Source organism: Eptesicus fuscus, chromosome 21 (assembly GCF_027574615.1).
Source record: "Eptesicus fuscus isolate TK198812 chromosome 21, DD_ASM_mEF_20220401, whole genome shotgun sequence".
Lineage (NCBI taxonomy): Eukaryota > Metazoa > Chordata > Mammalia > Chiroptera > Vespertilionidae > Eptesicus > Eptesicus fuscus.
In genome coordinates, this window is record NC_072493.1 from 48,185,664 (window position 1) to 48,200,642 (window position 14,979).

Below are 14,979 nucleotides of genomic sequence, written 5' to 3' on the forward strand. Positions count from 1 at the left end.
CCGGGGAGGAGGAAGGAGCAGCCCTCGGCGCGGCGGGGACGGCAGAGCAGGCCTGGCCTCCGCGGGAGCCGGACGGGGCAGGTGAGGGGGGGCCCCGGCGGGGCTGGGCAGGGAGAGCAGGGCCCTGGACTCAGGAAGGGCTGGGGGGTCTAGACTCTTGAGTCTGAAAGGGGTGAGGGCAGAACACGGGGCCCCCGGTGGCTAGAGGAAGAATACAGGGTCAGGGGACGAGGAAGTGGGTGAGAGGTCCCCCCAGGAGACCCGGGTCAGACCCCCTGGCTCTGGGGGAGGAGCACCTGGGAGCTGGGCCCCGGCCCCTGAGAAGGGACGGCTGGGAGGCTTGGACCCTGGGGAGAGGAGGCAAGTGGGGTCCCCAGAGATTGGGGAATTGAATGCATGGATTTCTGAAGGATTTGGGGGGAAGAGGACAAGGTATGAAGGAGGAGGGGCCTGGGGCCTGGGCTCCTGGGTCTGAGGGAGGAGGGCTGGGGGCCTGGACTCCTGGGTCTGAGGGAGGAGGGCTGGGGGCCTGGACTCCTGGGTCTGAGGGAGGAGGGGCTGGGGGCGGGGACTCCTGGGTCTGAGGGAGGAGGGGCTGAAGGATGAGTGTCTGAGGGAGGAGGGTCTGAGGGCCTGAATTCCTGGGTCTGAGGGAGGAGGGTCTGGGGGCCTGAATTCCTGGGTCTGAGGGAGGAGGGTCTGGGGGCGCGGACTCCTGGGTCTGGGGGAGGAGGGTCTGAGGGAGGAGGGTCTGGGGGCGGGGACTCCTGGGTCTGGGGGAGGAGGGTCTGAGGGTCTGAGGGAGGAGGGTCTGAGGGCCTGAATTCCTGGGTCTGAGGGAGGAGGGTTTGGGGGCGGGGACTCCTGGGTCTGAGGGAGGAGGGGCTAGGGGCAGGGACTCCTGGGTCTGGGGGAGGAGGATCTGAGGGAGGAGGGGCTGAGGGTCTGAGGGAGGAGGGTCTGAGGGTCTGAGGGAGGAGGGCTGGGGGCCTGAATTCCTGGGTCTGAGGGAGGAGGGTTTGGGGGCGGGGACTCCTGGGTCTGAGGGAGGAGGGGCTGAGGGTCTGAGGGAGGAGGGCTGGGGGCCTGAATTCCTGGGTCTGAGGGAGGAGGGTCTGGGGGCGGGGACTCCTGGGTCTGAGGGAGGAGGGTCTGAAGGATGAGTGTCTGAGGGAGGAGGGGCTAGGGGCAGGGACTCCTGGGTCTGGGGGAGGAGGATCTGAGGGAGGAGGGGCTGAGGGTCTGAGGGAGGAGGCTGGGTGGGAATCATAGGTCCCGAAGGGCTGAGCAGGCCCTCACCTCTTTGCTGGCCCCCAGGGCACCTCCAGGTGGCAAGAGCTGCCCACTCCGCACCATGAGCACCAGCGTCGGGTAAGTGCCCTGCCCCCAGCCCCTACCTGGGCACAGGCCCCCACCGGCCCCCACCGTCTCACCCACACCCGCAGGGCACTCACAGAAGGTCGCCTGGGCCCCTCCCTCCAGCCCAGCCTGTAGGGTAGGGTCACTGGGCTCGGCTCGGAGCAGACAGACCTGGCTTCTAACCCTCAGCAGTGGTGTGACCCTGGCCGGAGGGTGTGGCCTCTTGGAGCCTCCGTCCTGTGCAAACAGGGGCTTTTTAGAAAATACATATTTTACTGATGTCAGAGAGGAAGGGAGGGGGAGAGGGAGAGAGACAAACATCGATGATGAGAGAGAATCATGGATCGCTGCCTCCCGCACGCCCCACACTGGGGTTGAGTCCGCAACCCAGGCATGTGCCCCGACCAGGTATCCAACTGTGACCGCCTGGTTCATAGTTCTAAGGTTAACCACTGAGCCACACTGGCTGGGTGGGGCTTTTCTTTAATCCTCACCAGAGGACATTATTTTTCTGTGTTTTTTTTGTTTGTTTGTTTGTTTTTTTCTTTTTATGGGAGGAGGACATTTTTAAATTTTATTTTAGAGAGGAAGTAGGGGTGGGGGAGGCAGAGAGAGACAGAGAGAAACATCTATCAACTTGCCTCCCCTAGGCACCCTGATTGGTGATCGAACCTGCTACCTAGGTACGTTCCCGGACTGGGAATCAAACCCCCAAACCTTTTGGTGTGCGGGACGATGCTCCAACCACTGAGCCACCCAGCTGGGCACACAGGGACGATTTCCAGGGCTTGATGGGATGATGCTCACACATCAGGGGATCATCCAACATCAGGGGCTCAATCACAGGAACTGCTCTTGCTGTTATTATCTTATTATTAAACTAGAGGCAGGTGCACAAATCCGTGTACCATGGGGTTTGCCTGGCCTGTGGGATTGGGCTGAAACCAGCTCTCTGACATCCCCTGAGGGGTCGGTCCTGGATTGGGAGAGGGTGCAGGCCAGGCTGAGGGACCCCACCGGTGTACTATTGGGGCCAGGGAGGGACACAGGAGGTTGGCCAGCTGGTGAGGGACCACAGGAGGGCTCCAGGACGTGTCTGGCCCCACAATCAGCCAGACCCCAGCAGCAAGTTAACCTACCAGTCACAGCGTCCACCCCCTGGTGGTCAGTGCGCATCATAGCGACTGGTCGACTGTTCTACTGTCTGCCCCCTGGTGGTCAGTGCACGTCATAGCAAGCAGTTGAGCGGCCTTAGCATATCATTAGCATATTGCACTTTGGTTGGTTGAATGGACGACCAGACACTTAGCATATTAGGCTTTTATTATATAGGATATGGTCCCCTTGCCCTGGCTAGGTAGCTTAGCTGGTTAGAGAGTTGTTTCAATGTACCAAGGTTTGGGGTCCATTCCACGGTCAGGGTGCACACCAGAATCAACCAATGAAGGTATAAATAAGTGGGACAATAGATCTCTCTCTCTCCCTTCCTCTTTCTCTAATATCAATAAGTAGAAAAAAAATATTTGCTAAAAAGTCAGGGGTGTTTATAATGAAGGCTCAGGTCTCCTGGAGTGAGCAAAGACAGACACTTGGGGATAGCTGCATGGGGGTGGAGGGGTGAGGTAGTGAGCTCGACAGCCCAGAGGTAATCAAGCCGTGGCGATGTCTGACGGACAGGAGCAGGGTGAGGAGTACCTGTTTGAATGAAAGGGCTTCTCATTCCTCACCCCTCACCCCTCCTGGGCCCCGAGCCTCTGTTCTTTCTGAGGAAATGGGGACTCAAGAATTCTTCTTGGAGGAGGTGGCCTGGAAGAGGCGGTTGAAGGCAGGAGACAGAGAAGGGTTTTGCTGGGTGGAGCCTGGCCCATGGGGGTGGGAGGGGAAGAAGGTAACTCTCCATCTGCCCCAAATATTTTTTTAAATATAACTTTATTGATTTCAGAGAGGAAGGGAGAGGGAGAGAGAGAAACATCAACGATGAGAGAGAATCCATTGGTCGCTGCCTCCTGCACGCCCCACACGGGATCAAGCCCGCAACCCAGGCATGTGTCCTGACCGGGAATCGAACCGTGACCTCCTGGTTCATAGGTTGATGCTCAACCGCTGAGCCATGCCGGCCGGGTGCTGCTCAAAATATTAATGCTATTTTAAAATTCCCACTTATTAAGCAACTACCATGGGCCCAGCCCTTAGCATTACAATAATGATAGTAATAGTTATCGAGGCTATCGAACACTTCACCGGCCTCATCTCATCGAATCCACCCGATAGCCCTACCAGATGGACGCCACAGGGCAGCCAACCCCTATCTTGCAGAGAGGGAAACTGAGGCAGGAGAGATGAAGTCTTATGGCAGGGCAGCATCTGACAGGGGATTTGAACCCAGGTCTGTGTGACAGTAGAGACCACACTCCCCACCACGGCCCAGGACCGTCACCTCCCCCGTCTTCCTAAAGCCTAGCTCTGCCCGCTCCCCCTCCGCTCAGCACCTTCCACGGCTCCCCATGCCCTCCCTCAGTCGCTGCTCTTCTTGGCATTTACACCCCACGATCTGTCCCTGGTCCCCCGGTCCCTCTCACCCCTCTTTTCCTTCACCAGCCCAGAAGCTGCCCCCAAACCCAGCGCCAAGTCCATTTATGGTAAGTGTATTGGCAAGGGACCCCCCAGACAAGAGAAACTGGGTCTGAGGGAGGAGGGACTGAGGACTTGGAGTCCTGGGTCAGAAGGAGGAGGGGCTTGGGGGGGGGGGCCTGGATTCCTAGGTCAGGAGGAGGAGGGGCTAAGGGTGGGGACTCCTGGGTCTGAGGGAGGAGGGGCTGGGGGCCTGGACTCCTGGGTCTGAGGGAGGAGGGGCTGGGGGCCTGGACTCCTGAGTCTGAGGGAGGAGGGGCTGGGGGCCTGGACTCCTGGGTCTGAGGGAGGAGGGGCTGGGGCCTGGGCTCCTGGGTCTGAGGGAGGAGGGGCTGGGGGCCTGGACTCCTGGGTCTGAGGGAGGAGGGGCTGGGGGCCTGGACTCCTGGGTCTGAGGGAGGAGGGGCTGGGGGCCTGGATTCCTAGGTCAGGAGGAGGAGGGGCTAAGGGTGGGGACTCCTGGGTCTGAGGGAAGAGGGGCTGGGTTGGGGGCCTGGACTCCTGGGTCTGAGGGAAAGGGAACTGAGGACCCAGGTCCCCTGACCCATCTTCCTCCTCCCCCAGAGCAGAGGAAGCGGTACTCCACGGTGGTGATGGCGGATGTCTCCCAGTATCCCGTCAATGTAAGTGTGGGGTCTGCGCTGCCGCAGGGAGTCAGTCCTGCGGGACGAACGGAGATGGGGGTGGTGGAAGCGGGCGGGCTTCCGAGCGGAAAGAACCGGGAGACTCAGCCTGCGCATCTACAACGGGGCTTCCTCCGCCTGGCCTCGGACGCGGGTGGGCGTCAGCGGAGGAGCCCGGTGCCACGCGGACCTGCCAGCTTCTCCCCTGGACCAGCTCTTGAGCTGCCCGGCGTGGCCACAGGCGCAACCCGGAGGCCATCCTGGATGAGCAGGGGCAGGCGCGGTCCGGAGGCGCAGCAACGGGAGGCAGGCAGAGGGGCTTTGAAGGGACGAGATGGAATCCAGAACATTCCCGGACGTCAAGGAGCCCCCAGGGTCGGTGGGAAGACAGGCCCAGGTGGTCGCCATTCCGATGCAAGAGAAATCAAGGGCGCCGAGCGGGGGGCGCCCACGGGTGGCGCAAGCGGTCAGGGGAGGCGTCCTGGAGGCGGTGTGGTGAGTCACCAGCTGGAAGGCCGGTTGGTGCCAGGGGTTCTGAGCCCACCCGGCACCAGGCTGGGACTCACTGCTTCCTCCGCGGCCCGGCCAGCACCTGGTGACGTTCTGCCTGGGCGAGGAGGACGGCGTGCACACGGTGGAGGACGCCGCCAGGAAGCTGGCCGTCATGGACAGCCAGGGCCGCGTCTGGGCCCAGGAGATGCTGCTGCGCGTGTCCCCCGACCACGTCACGCTGCTCGACCACGTCTCCAAGGTGCCAGGGCCACGTGGGGGGAGGCGCGGCCGGACGGAGCGGCCGGGCACGCAGAGCTTGGCCCTGGGACGTGGGGGGCGGGGGCGGGGGGGGGGTCTTGGTGTGAATCTTGGCTTCCGTGCGCCCTTCCTCTGGGAACTGAGGCAAGGAGCCCCGCCCTCCTTGGAGCGCTATTCGTCTCCTGCATTCAACGGCCTGCGCAGCGCGTGCACCTGCGGGCACTGCCGTCTCCACGTAGCAGCGTCCTGGGTTCCGAGCCTCAGTTTACCCGCTGTCCCGGCCCCACAGGAGGAGCTGGAGTCGTACCCGCTGAGCGCCATCCTGCGCTGCGACGTGGTGACGCCGCCGGGCCGGAGCCGCTCGCTGCTGCTGCTGGTGTGCCAGGAGCCCGAGCGCGCGCAGCCCGACGTGCACTTCTTCCAGGGCCTGCGGCTCGGGGTGAGCGGGCGGGGGCGGGGCCACCGGGGGAGGGGGCGGGGCCACCTGGGGAGGGGGCGGGGACCCCGCGCTCCCCCGGCTGGAGCTGGAAAGGGGTGGGGGCGGGGCAAAGGCGGGATCAGGGCGGCAGAGGGGCGGGGCTTGGGAAGACGCCTGGAAGGGAGGGGGCTGTTTTTTTTTTTTGTTTTGTTTTGTTTTATTGATTTTTTAAAGAGAGGAAGAGAGAGGGATAGAGAGTTAGAAACATCGATGATAGAGAAACATCGATCAGCTGCCTCCTGCATAACCCCTACTGGGGATGTGCCCGCAACCAAGGTACATGCCCTTGACCGGAATCGAACCTGGGACCTTTCAGTCCGCAGGCCGACGCTCTATCCACTGAGCCAAACCGGTTTCGGCAAGGGGCTGTTTTTCTTTTAAAATTATTTTAAAATTATTTTTATTGGTTTCAGAGAGGAAGGGAGAGGGAGAGAGAGCTAGAAACATCAATGATGAGAGAGAATCGTGGATCAGCTGCCTCCTGCACGCCCCCTACTGGGGATCAAGCCCACAATCTGGGCATGTGCCCGGACCGGAATCGAACCCGGGACCCTTCAGTCCACTGGCTGATGCTTTATCCACTGAGCCGAACCGACTAGGGCGGGAGGGGGCTTTGAGTGCAGGTTGGACTCAGGGTCAAGGCCTGGAAGACAGCCACAGCGGGGATGGGGGAGTGTGGTCTAAGAGTGGGGAGCTACCAGGATGGGGCCTCCGTGGGAGGGGGCGTGGCCTCGGTCTGGGTCAGATTTAGGGCGACGGAGGTATGAGTCTAGGGTGTGGACCTGCGTGGGGCCACATGCGTGAACGATGACTAGATACGGTCTGGGACCGAGCCAAGCAGTCCATCCCGCGCGCGGCCCCGGCGGGGGGGGGGGGGGGGGGGGCGTGGCCTGACCGCGTGATTGGCAGGCGGAGCTGATGCGGGAGGACGTCCAGGGGGCTCTGCACAACTACCGCTCCGGCCACGGGGATCGAAGGGCGGCGGCGCTCAGGTAAGGGGAGAAGAGGGCACGGGTGGGTGTGTCTGGGCCTCAGTCTCCCCATCCGAGAAATGGGCTCTTACCACTAGCCTACAGCAGAACGAATTTTGAATGGAGTCAGAGTCTCTTCAAGTCTTGCGTGTACCTCCCAGACAAGTGCGCCCCCTCTCCTGGGCCCTACTTTTCCTGGTCCTGGTCCTCGTGTTCTCCCTGCTTAGCCCGTCCCCCCACAACCCCACCCCCAGAGGCGCTTCCCCCGCCCGCGCCAATATCTTGGAATTCTCCCTACCACGCTGAGCCTAAGTTTGACCCATGTGGGCCACTGTATCTGTTTTAAGGCCCCAATTTTTCCCCTCCTGGACTCCTCGGGGGACCCAGCCTCAGTTTCCCCTTCTTCCACGCAGGGCCACGCAGGAGGAGCTGCAGCGCCGCCCCGCGCCCGCCGCCGAGACCCCGCCCCTGCAGCGCCGCCCGTCGATCCGCGCAGTGATCAGCCCAGCAGAGTCGGCCACGGCCCGCGAGCGCCCCCAGACGGAGCCCATCCCTGAGGAGGAAGCGGCGCCGAGGCCGGGCCGGGCGGAGGCCCCCAGGAGCGCCGACCCGGCCTCCCCGGACCTGGGCCCCCGCGGCCCGGACCTGGCCGGTCTGCAGGCGGAACGCGACGTGGTGAGCGGGGCGGGGCCAGACGTCGGGGGGCGGGCCCGGCTGTGGGGTGTGAGTCCCCCGTCAGGAGGCGGCGGCAGACATCTGGGAGTGGGACCCGCGGTGACCGAATCGGGGCGCAGAGCCAGGCTTCAGAAGGTGTGGTCCGGGTTGGGGGGGGCGTCTGAGCGCTCCTGGCTGGCGGGCTTTGCCAGGAGAGATGAGGGTCCGGGATCAGGGGTCTCACACGTCCCCCCATTCTGTCCGCCAGGACATACTGAACCACGTGTTCGACGACGTGGAGAGCTTCGTGTCGAAGCTGCAGAAGTCTGCGGAGGCCGCCCGAGTGCTGGAGCACAGGGAGCGCGGCCGCAGGACCCGGCGCCGGGAGGCCGGCGGTGAGGGGCGCCCCGGTGTGGGACCCCGGTCCCCCCCTCCTCTGGGCACTCCCAGATGGCCTCCCTGTCCCCAGGGTCTCCCCTCGCACCCCCTGCCAGTTTGACTCTCCATCCTAATCCCTCTGGGGCGCTCCCTCTCTCTGACGCTGTCCCCCGTCCCCTTGCCCCCCCCCCCCCCCCCAGAGGGCCTCCTGGCGCTGCGGGCCAAGCCGCCCAGCGAGGCCGAGTACACCGACGTGCTTCAGAAGATCAAGTACGCCTTCAGCCTCCTGGTGAGGACGCGCTCCCGGGGGCTCCAGGAGCGGGGGGCGGCGGGGGGCCCTAACCCCGACCTGTCCACGGTCTAATGCCAGCCCCTCTCCCGCCCCGCAGGCGCGGCTGCGCGGCAACATCGCGAACCCCTCCTCCCCGGAGCTGCTGCACTTCCTGTTCGGACCCCTGCACGTGGTGAGACCACCCCCCCTCGGCCCTCAAGACCCCCCTGCAGCAGGAGGAATCGGGGCTCCTCTTCTAGAGGGTCTGAGGGTGTGCCCATTCCTGCCCCCGCCCCCCTCCGGCAGATTGTGGAGATGTCCGGCGGACCCCAGCTGGCGAGCGGCGTGCGGCGGCCGCACCTGACGTCGGAGGCCGTGGCGCTGCTGCGGGAGAACGTCACCCCGAGTGAAAACGCGCTCTGGACCTCGCTGGGGGACTCGTGGACCCGCCCGGGGTGAGGGGCGTGGTGATTGGGGCGGGGCGTGGGGGCGCTGGGCGTGGTGATTGGATGGGGCGGGCAGTTAAGCGGGGGCGTGGTCGCTGAGGGGCGGGGCAGGGAAGCGGAGCGTGGTGATTGGAGGCACGAGTGGAGGGTGTGGCCAATGAAAGAGTGGGACCTGGGACAAATGCCAGCATCCGATTGGAGGAAAGGCCAGAGGTTCGTGTGAAGGAGAGATTTAAGACTACGTCATCGGACAGGAACGGAAGGCGGGGCTTATATGAACTGGGCGGGGCTGAGGGGCGGAGCCATATCGAAGGGGCGGGGTTTAGGAAAGGTTTGGTCGGAGTGTGGGAAAGGGGGCGGAGTCTGTACTAAAAGGCAGAGATCCCCGTTCCCCACGGTGGGCAAACTGCGGCTCTCGAGCCACATGAGGCTTTTTGGACCCTTGAGGGTGGCTCTTCCACAAAATACCTGGGCGAGTCTATTTTGAAGAAGTGGCGTTAGAAGAAGTTTAAGTTTAAAAAATGTGGCTCTCAAAAGAAATTTCCATCGTTGTGCTGTTGATATTTGGCTCTGTTGACTAATGCGTTTGCCGACCACTGCCCCTGTGGCAGGGGCAGCGCCAGCGAGGAACGCGTGTAGCTAGAAAGCGGTTTGGAGTCAGAGGCTGGGGACCATTCGTTGGGATCAGTGTATTTAGAAATATAATTGATGTCGGGGGCGGGGCTTAGGGGCAGGGGCAGAGCTTGGCAAAAAGAGGCAAGGACAGAATAGCTGGGTTAGAGTGAGGTTTGGGGGAGAAGTGACGGGGCTAAGTCGGGGTGGAACAGGGTCACTGAGCCCTCGGCCCCTCTTTGGCTGCAGGGTGGAGTTGCCCCCGGAGGAGGGACCCCCATATATCCCCGAGTTCTACAGCGGCTGGGAGCCCCCGGCCGCTGACCCGCAGGGTCGCCCCTGGGAGGACCCAGTAGAAAAACAGCTGCAGCACGAGCGGCGGCGCAGGCAGGTAAGGCTCAGGGTTGGAGGGGGCAGCAGGCTGCCCCAGGTGACGCAGCGGGGCCAGGACTGGGGGGGTCTGGGAGGATGACACCTCCCCCCACCCCCGCCCCGCCCTGCCCCTGACCTGCCCCCTTATCTCCTGCAGCAAAGCGCCCCCCAGATCGCTGTCAACGGGTGAGTGTCAGCCCCAGGGCGGGGCAGCTGGGGTCCAGGAGGGGTGCATCCTGGGGGCTCCCCGCGCTGACTCCGCCCCCCTTGTTTTCTGTCTTTTTCCTTCTGTCTTCCCGACTCCTCTTCGCAGGTGGGTGAGGTGGTGACCAGGCCTGGGGCCCGGGCTGGGAGAGGGGGGGAGGGGCAGGGAGGGAGGAGCAGGGAGGAAGGGGCCTGGGCCCAGATTTCTGGGTCTGAGGGAGGAGGGGGGCTGGAGGCCCGGATTCCAGGGTGTGAGGGAGGAGGGGCTGGGTGTGGGTAAAGTTTTGAGAGGTTGGATCCAGAGTCCCCAAAGGGCTGGGGGAAGGCACTTTTGTTTCCCAGGATCTGGGACGCTTCCTGCTTGGGTCCTTACCAGGACAGAGCCCTGGGTGTTGGGGGAAGAGGCTGGGAATTTGGAGACCAGAGAGGCGGGCTCAGGACTTCAGGGGCTGAGGGGCCAGTCTCGGGGAGGTCAGGAAGTGGAGGGGGTACGGCTGTGAGGCTGCCCCTCGCTTGCCCAAGGCTCTGCAGCATTTGTCTCGCTCGCAGCTGAGCTGAGCGTCAGACTGGGGCCCTTTAAGGATGAAAAGGGCCAAGAAATGAAAGCTTAAGACGGATTCCTCTGTCTCTGGGGGAGGAAAGAACTGAGGGTGCAACTTCATGATTCCAACAAGCAGTGGGGGTGCAGACTCTTGGGGCCTGGGGAAGAGGAGGGGGGTAGAGGGTGCCTGGGCAAGTTGGGGCAGCCAGCTGGGAGGGAAGCCGTGTGAGATGAGAAGAACCAAGCAGGAAGGCTGGAGGAGCCGAAGGGGGGTCTGGGCAAGGGCCGGGCAGCGGGTCTCAGCAGGGACAGCGTGCTGGGAGCTGCCTGCCCCACACAGGGGGCGCCGCGGCCCTGAAGACCCCCCCTCTCCCTTGCACAGGTAGGCCTGATCCGGGCTGAGGTCCTTCTTACTGGGGGGTCGGAGGTCAAATCCCACGCCCCTTCCCCCAGCTGCCTGGTCTCGCAGACCCCCTCCCTACCCCCATGCTTCTGAGACCCCCCAACTTTTAACTCGCCTTCTCTGTGCCTCAAGTTCTTTGGAGGGAAAAAATAGGGGAATGATAATCCCTTCCTGGAAGAATGAGAAGCCCATGAGGCTGTAAGGCTTTCCGTTAAGAGCTCAAGGCCACGGCCCTGACCGGTTTGGCTCAGTGGATAGAGCATCGGCCTGCGGACTGAAGGGTCCCAGGTTCGATTCCGATCAAGGGCAAGTACCTTGGTTGCGGGCACATCCCCAGTAGGGGGCGTGCAGGAGGCAGCTGATCGATGTTTCTAACTCATCGATGTTTCTAACTCTCCCTTCCTCTCTGTAAAATCAATAAAAATAAATAAATTAAAAAAAAAAAAGAGCTCAAGGCCACGGCAGAGCTCAGGTTCAAGGCCACCGGAAAGCAGGATTCCTCAGGACGGGGACTCGGAGGCCGGCCTGCCCAGGTCCCAGGCTGCTGTGGGACCTTCCTATCAGGGATCGCCGCACCTCCCTGCCCCTCGGCTTCCTCACCTGAAGAATGGAAATAATGATAGGGTCTCTGGGAGGAGGCAGGGAAAGGGGAGCCCACATTCATGCTTCTACCAGGGGTTGTCCTGAGAATCAAATCAGCTGATATGTGTACCAAACTCGGAGCAGTGCCTGGCATATTATGACTGTGAGTTACCGTTATGTAGGAGCCCAGTACATAGAAGATGCTCAATAAAGAGCAGCTGCCCTCGCCGGCTTGGCACAGTAGATAGAGTGTTGGCCTGCAGACCCAAGGGTCCCGGGTTCGATTCCAGTCAAGGGCACGCACCTTGGTTGCAGGCTCCTCCCTGGTCCAGGCCCTGGCCACGGGCTTGTGCAGGAGGCAACCAATCGATGTGTTTCTCTTACATCGATGTTTCTCTCTGTCTTTCCCCCTCTCTTCACTCCCTCTAAAAACAATAGAAAAATAGCCGAAACCGGTTTGGCTCAGTGGATAGAGCGTCGGCCTGCGGACTCAAAGGTCCCGGGTTCGATTCCGGTCAAGGGCATGTGCCTTGGTTGCGGGCACGTCCCCAGTAGGGGGTGTGCAGGAGGCAGCTGGTCGATGTTTCTCTCTCATCGATGTTTCTAACTCTCTATCCCTCTCTCTTCCTCTCTGTAAAAAATCAATAAAATATATTTAAAAAAAAAACAATAGAAAAATATCCTCGGGTGAGGATTAACATAAATAAATAAGTAAATAACTAAAAATTAAATATTTTGTAATATTTTATTGATTTTTACAGAGAGGAAGGGAGAGGGATAGAGTTAGAAACATCGATCAGCTGCCTCCTGCACGCCCCCCACTGGGGATGTGCCTGCAACCAAGGTACATGCCCTTGACCGGAATAGAACCTGGGACCCCTCAGTCCGCAGGCCGACGCTCTATCCACTGAGCCAAACCGGTCAGGGCAAAATAATTAAATCTTAAATAAATAGCAGCTGTCACAAGCTGTCTGATCTGGGACATTTTATCTTTTTTTTTTAAAAAAAGTATTAATTTTTAGAGAGAGGGAAAGGGAGAAAGAGAAACATCAATGTGAGAGTGCAACATCGATCAATTGCCTCCTGCACGCCCCCTACTGGGGATTGAGCCCCAGACGCCGGCCTGTTCTCTGACGGGGAACAGAACCAGCAACGCTTTGGTGCAGGGGTCTAGGAAATGGAGGTGTTGCTGGGACCCGTACAGCATGCTGCAGCACATAAGAAGCAACATGTATTCCCGCTGTTTTCCCATGTTAAGTCCCGATTAACAGTACTAACCTGGCCCCCTGCCTTGGCCCCCGCTTGGCTCTCACCCCAGCTCACACCAACACCCTGCAGCCCAGAGCCGTGGGGGGCTGCCTCCTTTCCCCAACCCTCCCCCTTCTCCTCAGCCACCAGGACCCGGAGTCGGAAGCTGAGCCCCAGCCGGAGTCGGAGCCAGCAGGGAAGTGGGTCCTGTGCAATTATGACTTCCAGGCCCGCAACAGCAGCGAGCTGTCCGTCAAGCATCGGGACGTGTTGGAGGTTCGAGGGGTGGCGGCGGAGGGGCTGGAGGGTACCCCCACCCTAACTGCAGACACAGGCTCCGAACCCTCCCCTCTGACCTCCCCCAGGTCCTGGATGACAACCGCAAGTGGTGGAAGGTGCGGGACCAGCGGGGGCAGGAGGGATACGTACCCTATAATATCCTGACACCCCACCCGGGGCCCCGCGGGAGCCGCAGCCCGAGCCCTGCCCGCACTCTGGTGAGCCAGGGCGGACCCCGGGGTCTGGAGGGAAGAGGCTCTGGGAACCCGATCCTGGGTCCTGGGAACGAGGGGTGGTGGGTCGAGTCCAGGGCACTGGCGGAGGAGGTGCTTGCGGGTTCAGGACTTGATCTCCATCCAGAGGGGCTGGGACTCGGAGTCCTCCCTCTGATCCAGCTGCTCTCCTCTCGGTCCTCTCCAGGAGAACAGCACTCCCCCGCCCCCACCGACCTCGGCCCCAGCCCCGGCCCCGGCCCCCGCCCCTGCCCGGCCCCACTGGGACAGCTGCGACAGCCTCAACAGCTTGGACCCGGGCGAGAAGGGTGAGTGGTGCGGGCGCCCCGTCAGGGGAGCGGGCCCTGTCCTCCCCGTCCAGGAGAGGAGCCGAGGCTCAGGAAGAGGCGGTTGGCCCATCGCGGGGACCCTCCTCCCTGACCCGCCCTCCCTCCCGGTTTCCCGCTCGCAGAGAAGTTCTGCCAGATGCTCAGCGTCAACGAGGAGCTGCAGGCGCGCCTGGCCCAGGGCCGCTCGGGCCCCAGCCGCACAGCCACGGGGCCCCGCGCCCCCGAGCCGCAGCTGCACCCGCGCTCCGACGCCTCGGAGGTCCGCGCCTGGCTGCAGGCCAAGGGCTTCAGCTCCGGGTGAGTAGCGGGTGCCGGCTCCGGGGGCGCTAGAGGCGAAGTGTTCTCATTGGCCCAGGGGGGAGCGTGGCGGGCCGCGGGGGACCGGGATTGGCCCAAAGCGGGGCCCTGTCTGGTTGCAACAGTGAATGGCCGGTGGTGATTGGCATGTTTTCCCAGGCTCCAAGTGGAGCCTCTAGAGAAGTCCCGCCTCCCCTCCAAGTAGGGTGCCCCGCCCCACCTGTGGCACGCTGTGATTGGTGGGTGGGGATTCAGGAGCCTTCAGCAGAGCACCTGCTTAGCTAGGACGCTGCTGATTGGACAAACGGCTGGCCGGGCGTGAAGTGATTGGTAGGGCTTGGGAGGCTTGCGTTCTGATTGGCCGGCAGGCTGACCGCGCCCCGCTGCCCTTGCTCAGGACCGTGGATGCGCTGGGAGTGCTGACCGGCGCGCAGATCTTCTCGCTGCAGAAGGAGGAGTTCCGCGCGGTGAGCCCCGAGGAGGGGGCCCGCGTGTACAGCCAGGTCACGGTGCAGCGCGCGCTGCTGGAGGTGAGCCGGGCCGCCCGTCCGCCCGTCCGCCCGTCCAGGGCCGGGACCGGGGAGGGCGCCCAGGGCCCGGACGCCAGAGTCCTGATTCCCACCCCGTCCTCCAGGACAAAGAGAACGTGTCAGAGCTGGAGGCCGTGATGGAGAAGCAAAAGAAGAAGGTGGAAGGCGAGATGGAAACAGAGGTCATTTGACTCCTCCCGGACCTCCGGGAACTGTGTCCGGGCGGCGGGCTGCCCCGCGCCCCGTGGGAGAATGAACTCAGCGTGCAGACTCCCCGCCAAGAGAACTAGACCCCTCGACGGATCGTGGACCTGTTCTGACCCTGCACTTCCCCAATCCCAGTGGATAAAATGGACCATCCTTGCTGCACAGTCCTGAGCGAGGGCTGGCCGGAGCGGGAGGGGCAGGGGAGAAGACAACGTAGGGAGCGCGCTCAGGAGCCCTGTTCCTTGTCATGTGCCACCCAGTCTATAAACAGCCTCCTCTTAACAGGCCGTGCCAACTGCTGTCCCTTCTCTACCGGCTCCCAGGGGGCTCAGGAGCCTGCCCCTCACCCCGGCTGTAACTGCATAGGGGAAGGAATCCAGGTCCCGGAGTCTAGGAGACGCCCCCACCTTCGCTGGTTCCTTTCTCTGAGTCCTCCTCTCCTTACCCAGAGCCCCAAGCCAGGCTTCCTCCTGACCTCCGGCCCCCAGTTCACTCCAGAGGGCTCTTCTGAACACCCGGTCTCCCAGCCCAGCCCTTGCTCTGGCTCCCCATTGCCCTCTTAGCCCCACAGCCTCGTACCC

General features: G+C 62.4%; 1 protein-coding gene across 1 annotated transcript; it reads left to right on the plus strand.

The window, feature by feature from the left end:
* EPS8L1 (EPS8 like 1) lies at positions 1-14,680 on the plus strand. Its single transcript, XM_054709971.1, has 20 exons — positions 1-81; positions 1,318-1,371; positions 3,958-3,998; positions 4,555-4,613; positions 5,203-5,364; positions 5,653-5,802; positions 6,751-6,833; positions 7,226-7,487; positions 7,735-7,861; positions 8,045-8,133; positions 8,234-8,308; positions 8,422-8,570; positions 9,423-9,564; positions 9,703-9,731; positions 12,667-12,799; positions 12,889-13,020; positions 13,223-13,343; positions 13,487-13,661; positions 14,059-14,191; positions 14,296-14,680. The coding sequence occupies exons 2-20, from the start codon at positions 1,355-1,357 to the stop codon at positions 14,380-14,382; spliced, it is 2,166 nt and encodes a 721-aa protein (XP_054565946.1). The 5' UTR covers positions 1-81; positions 1,318-1,354; the 3' UTR covers positions 14,383-14,680.
* The last annotated feature ends 299 nt before the right edge of the window (positions 14,681-14,979 follow it).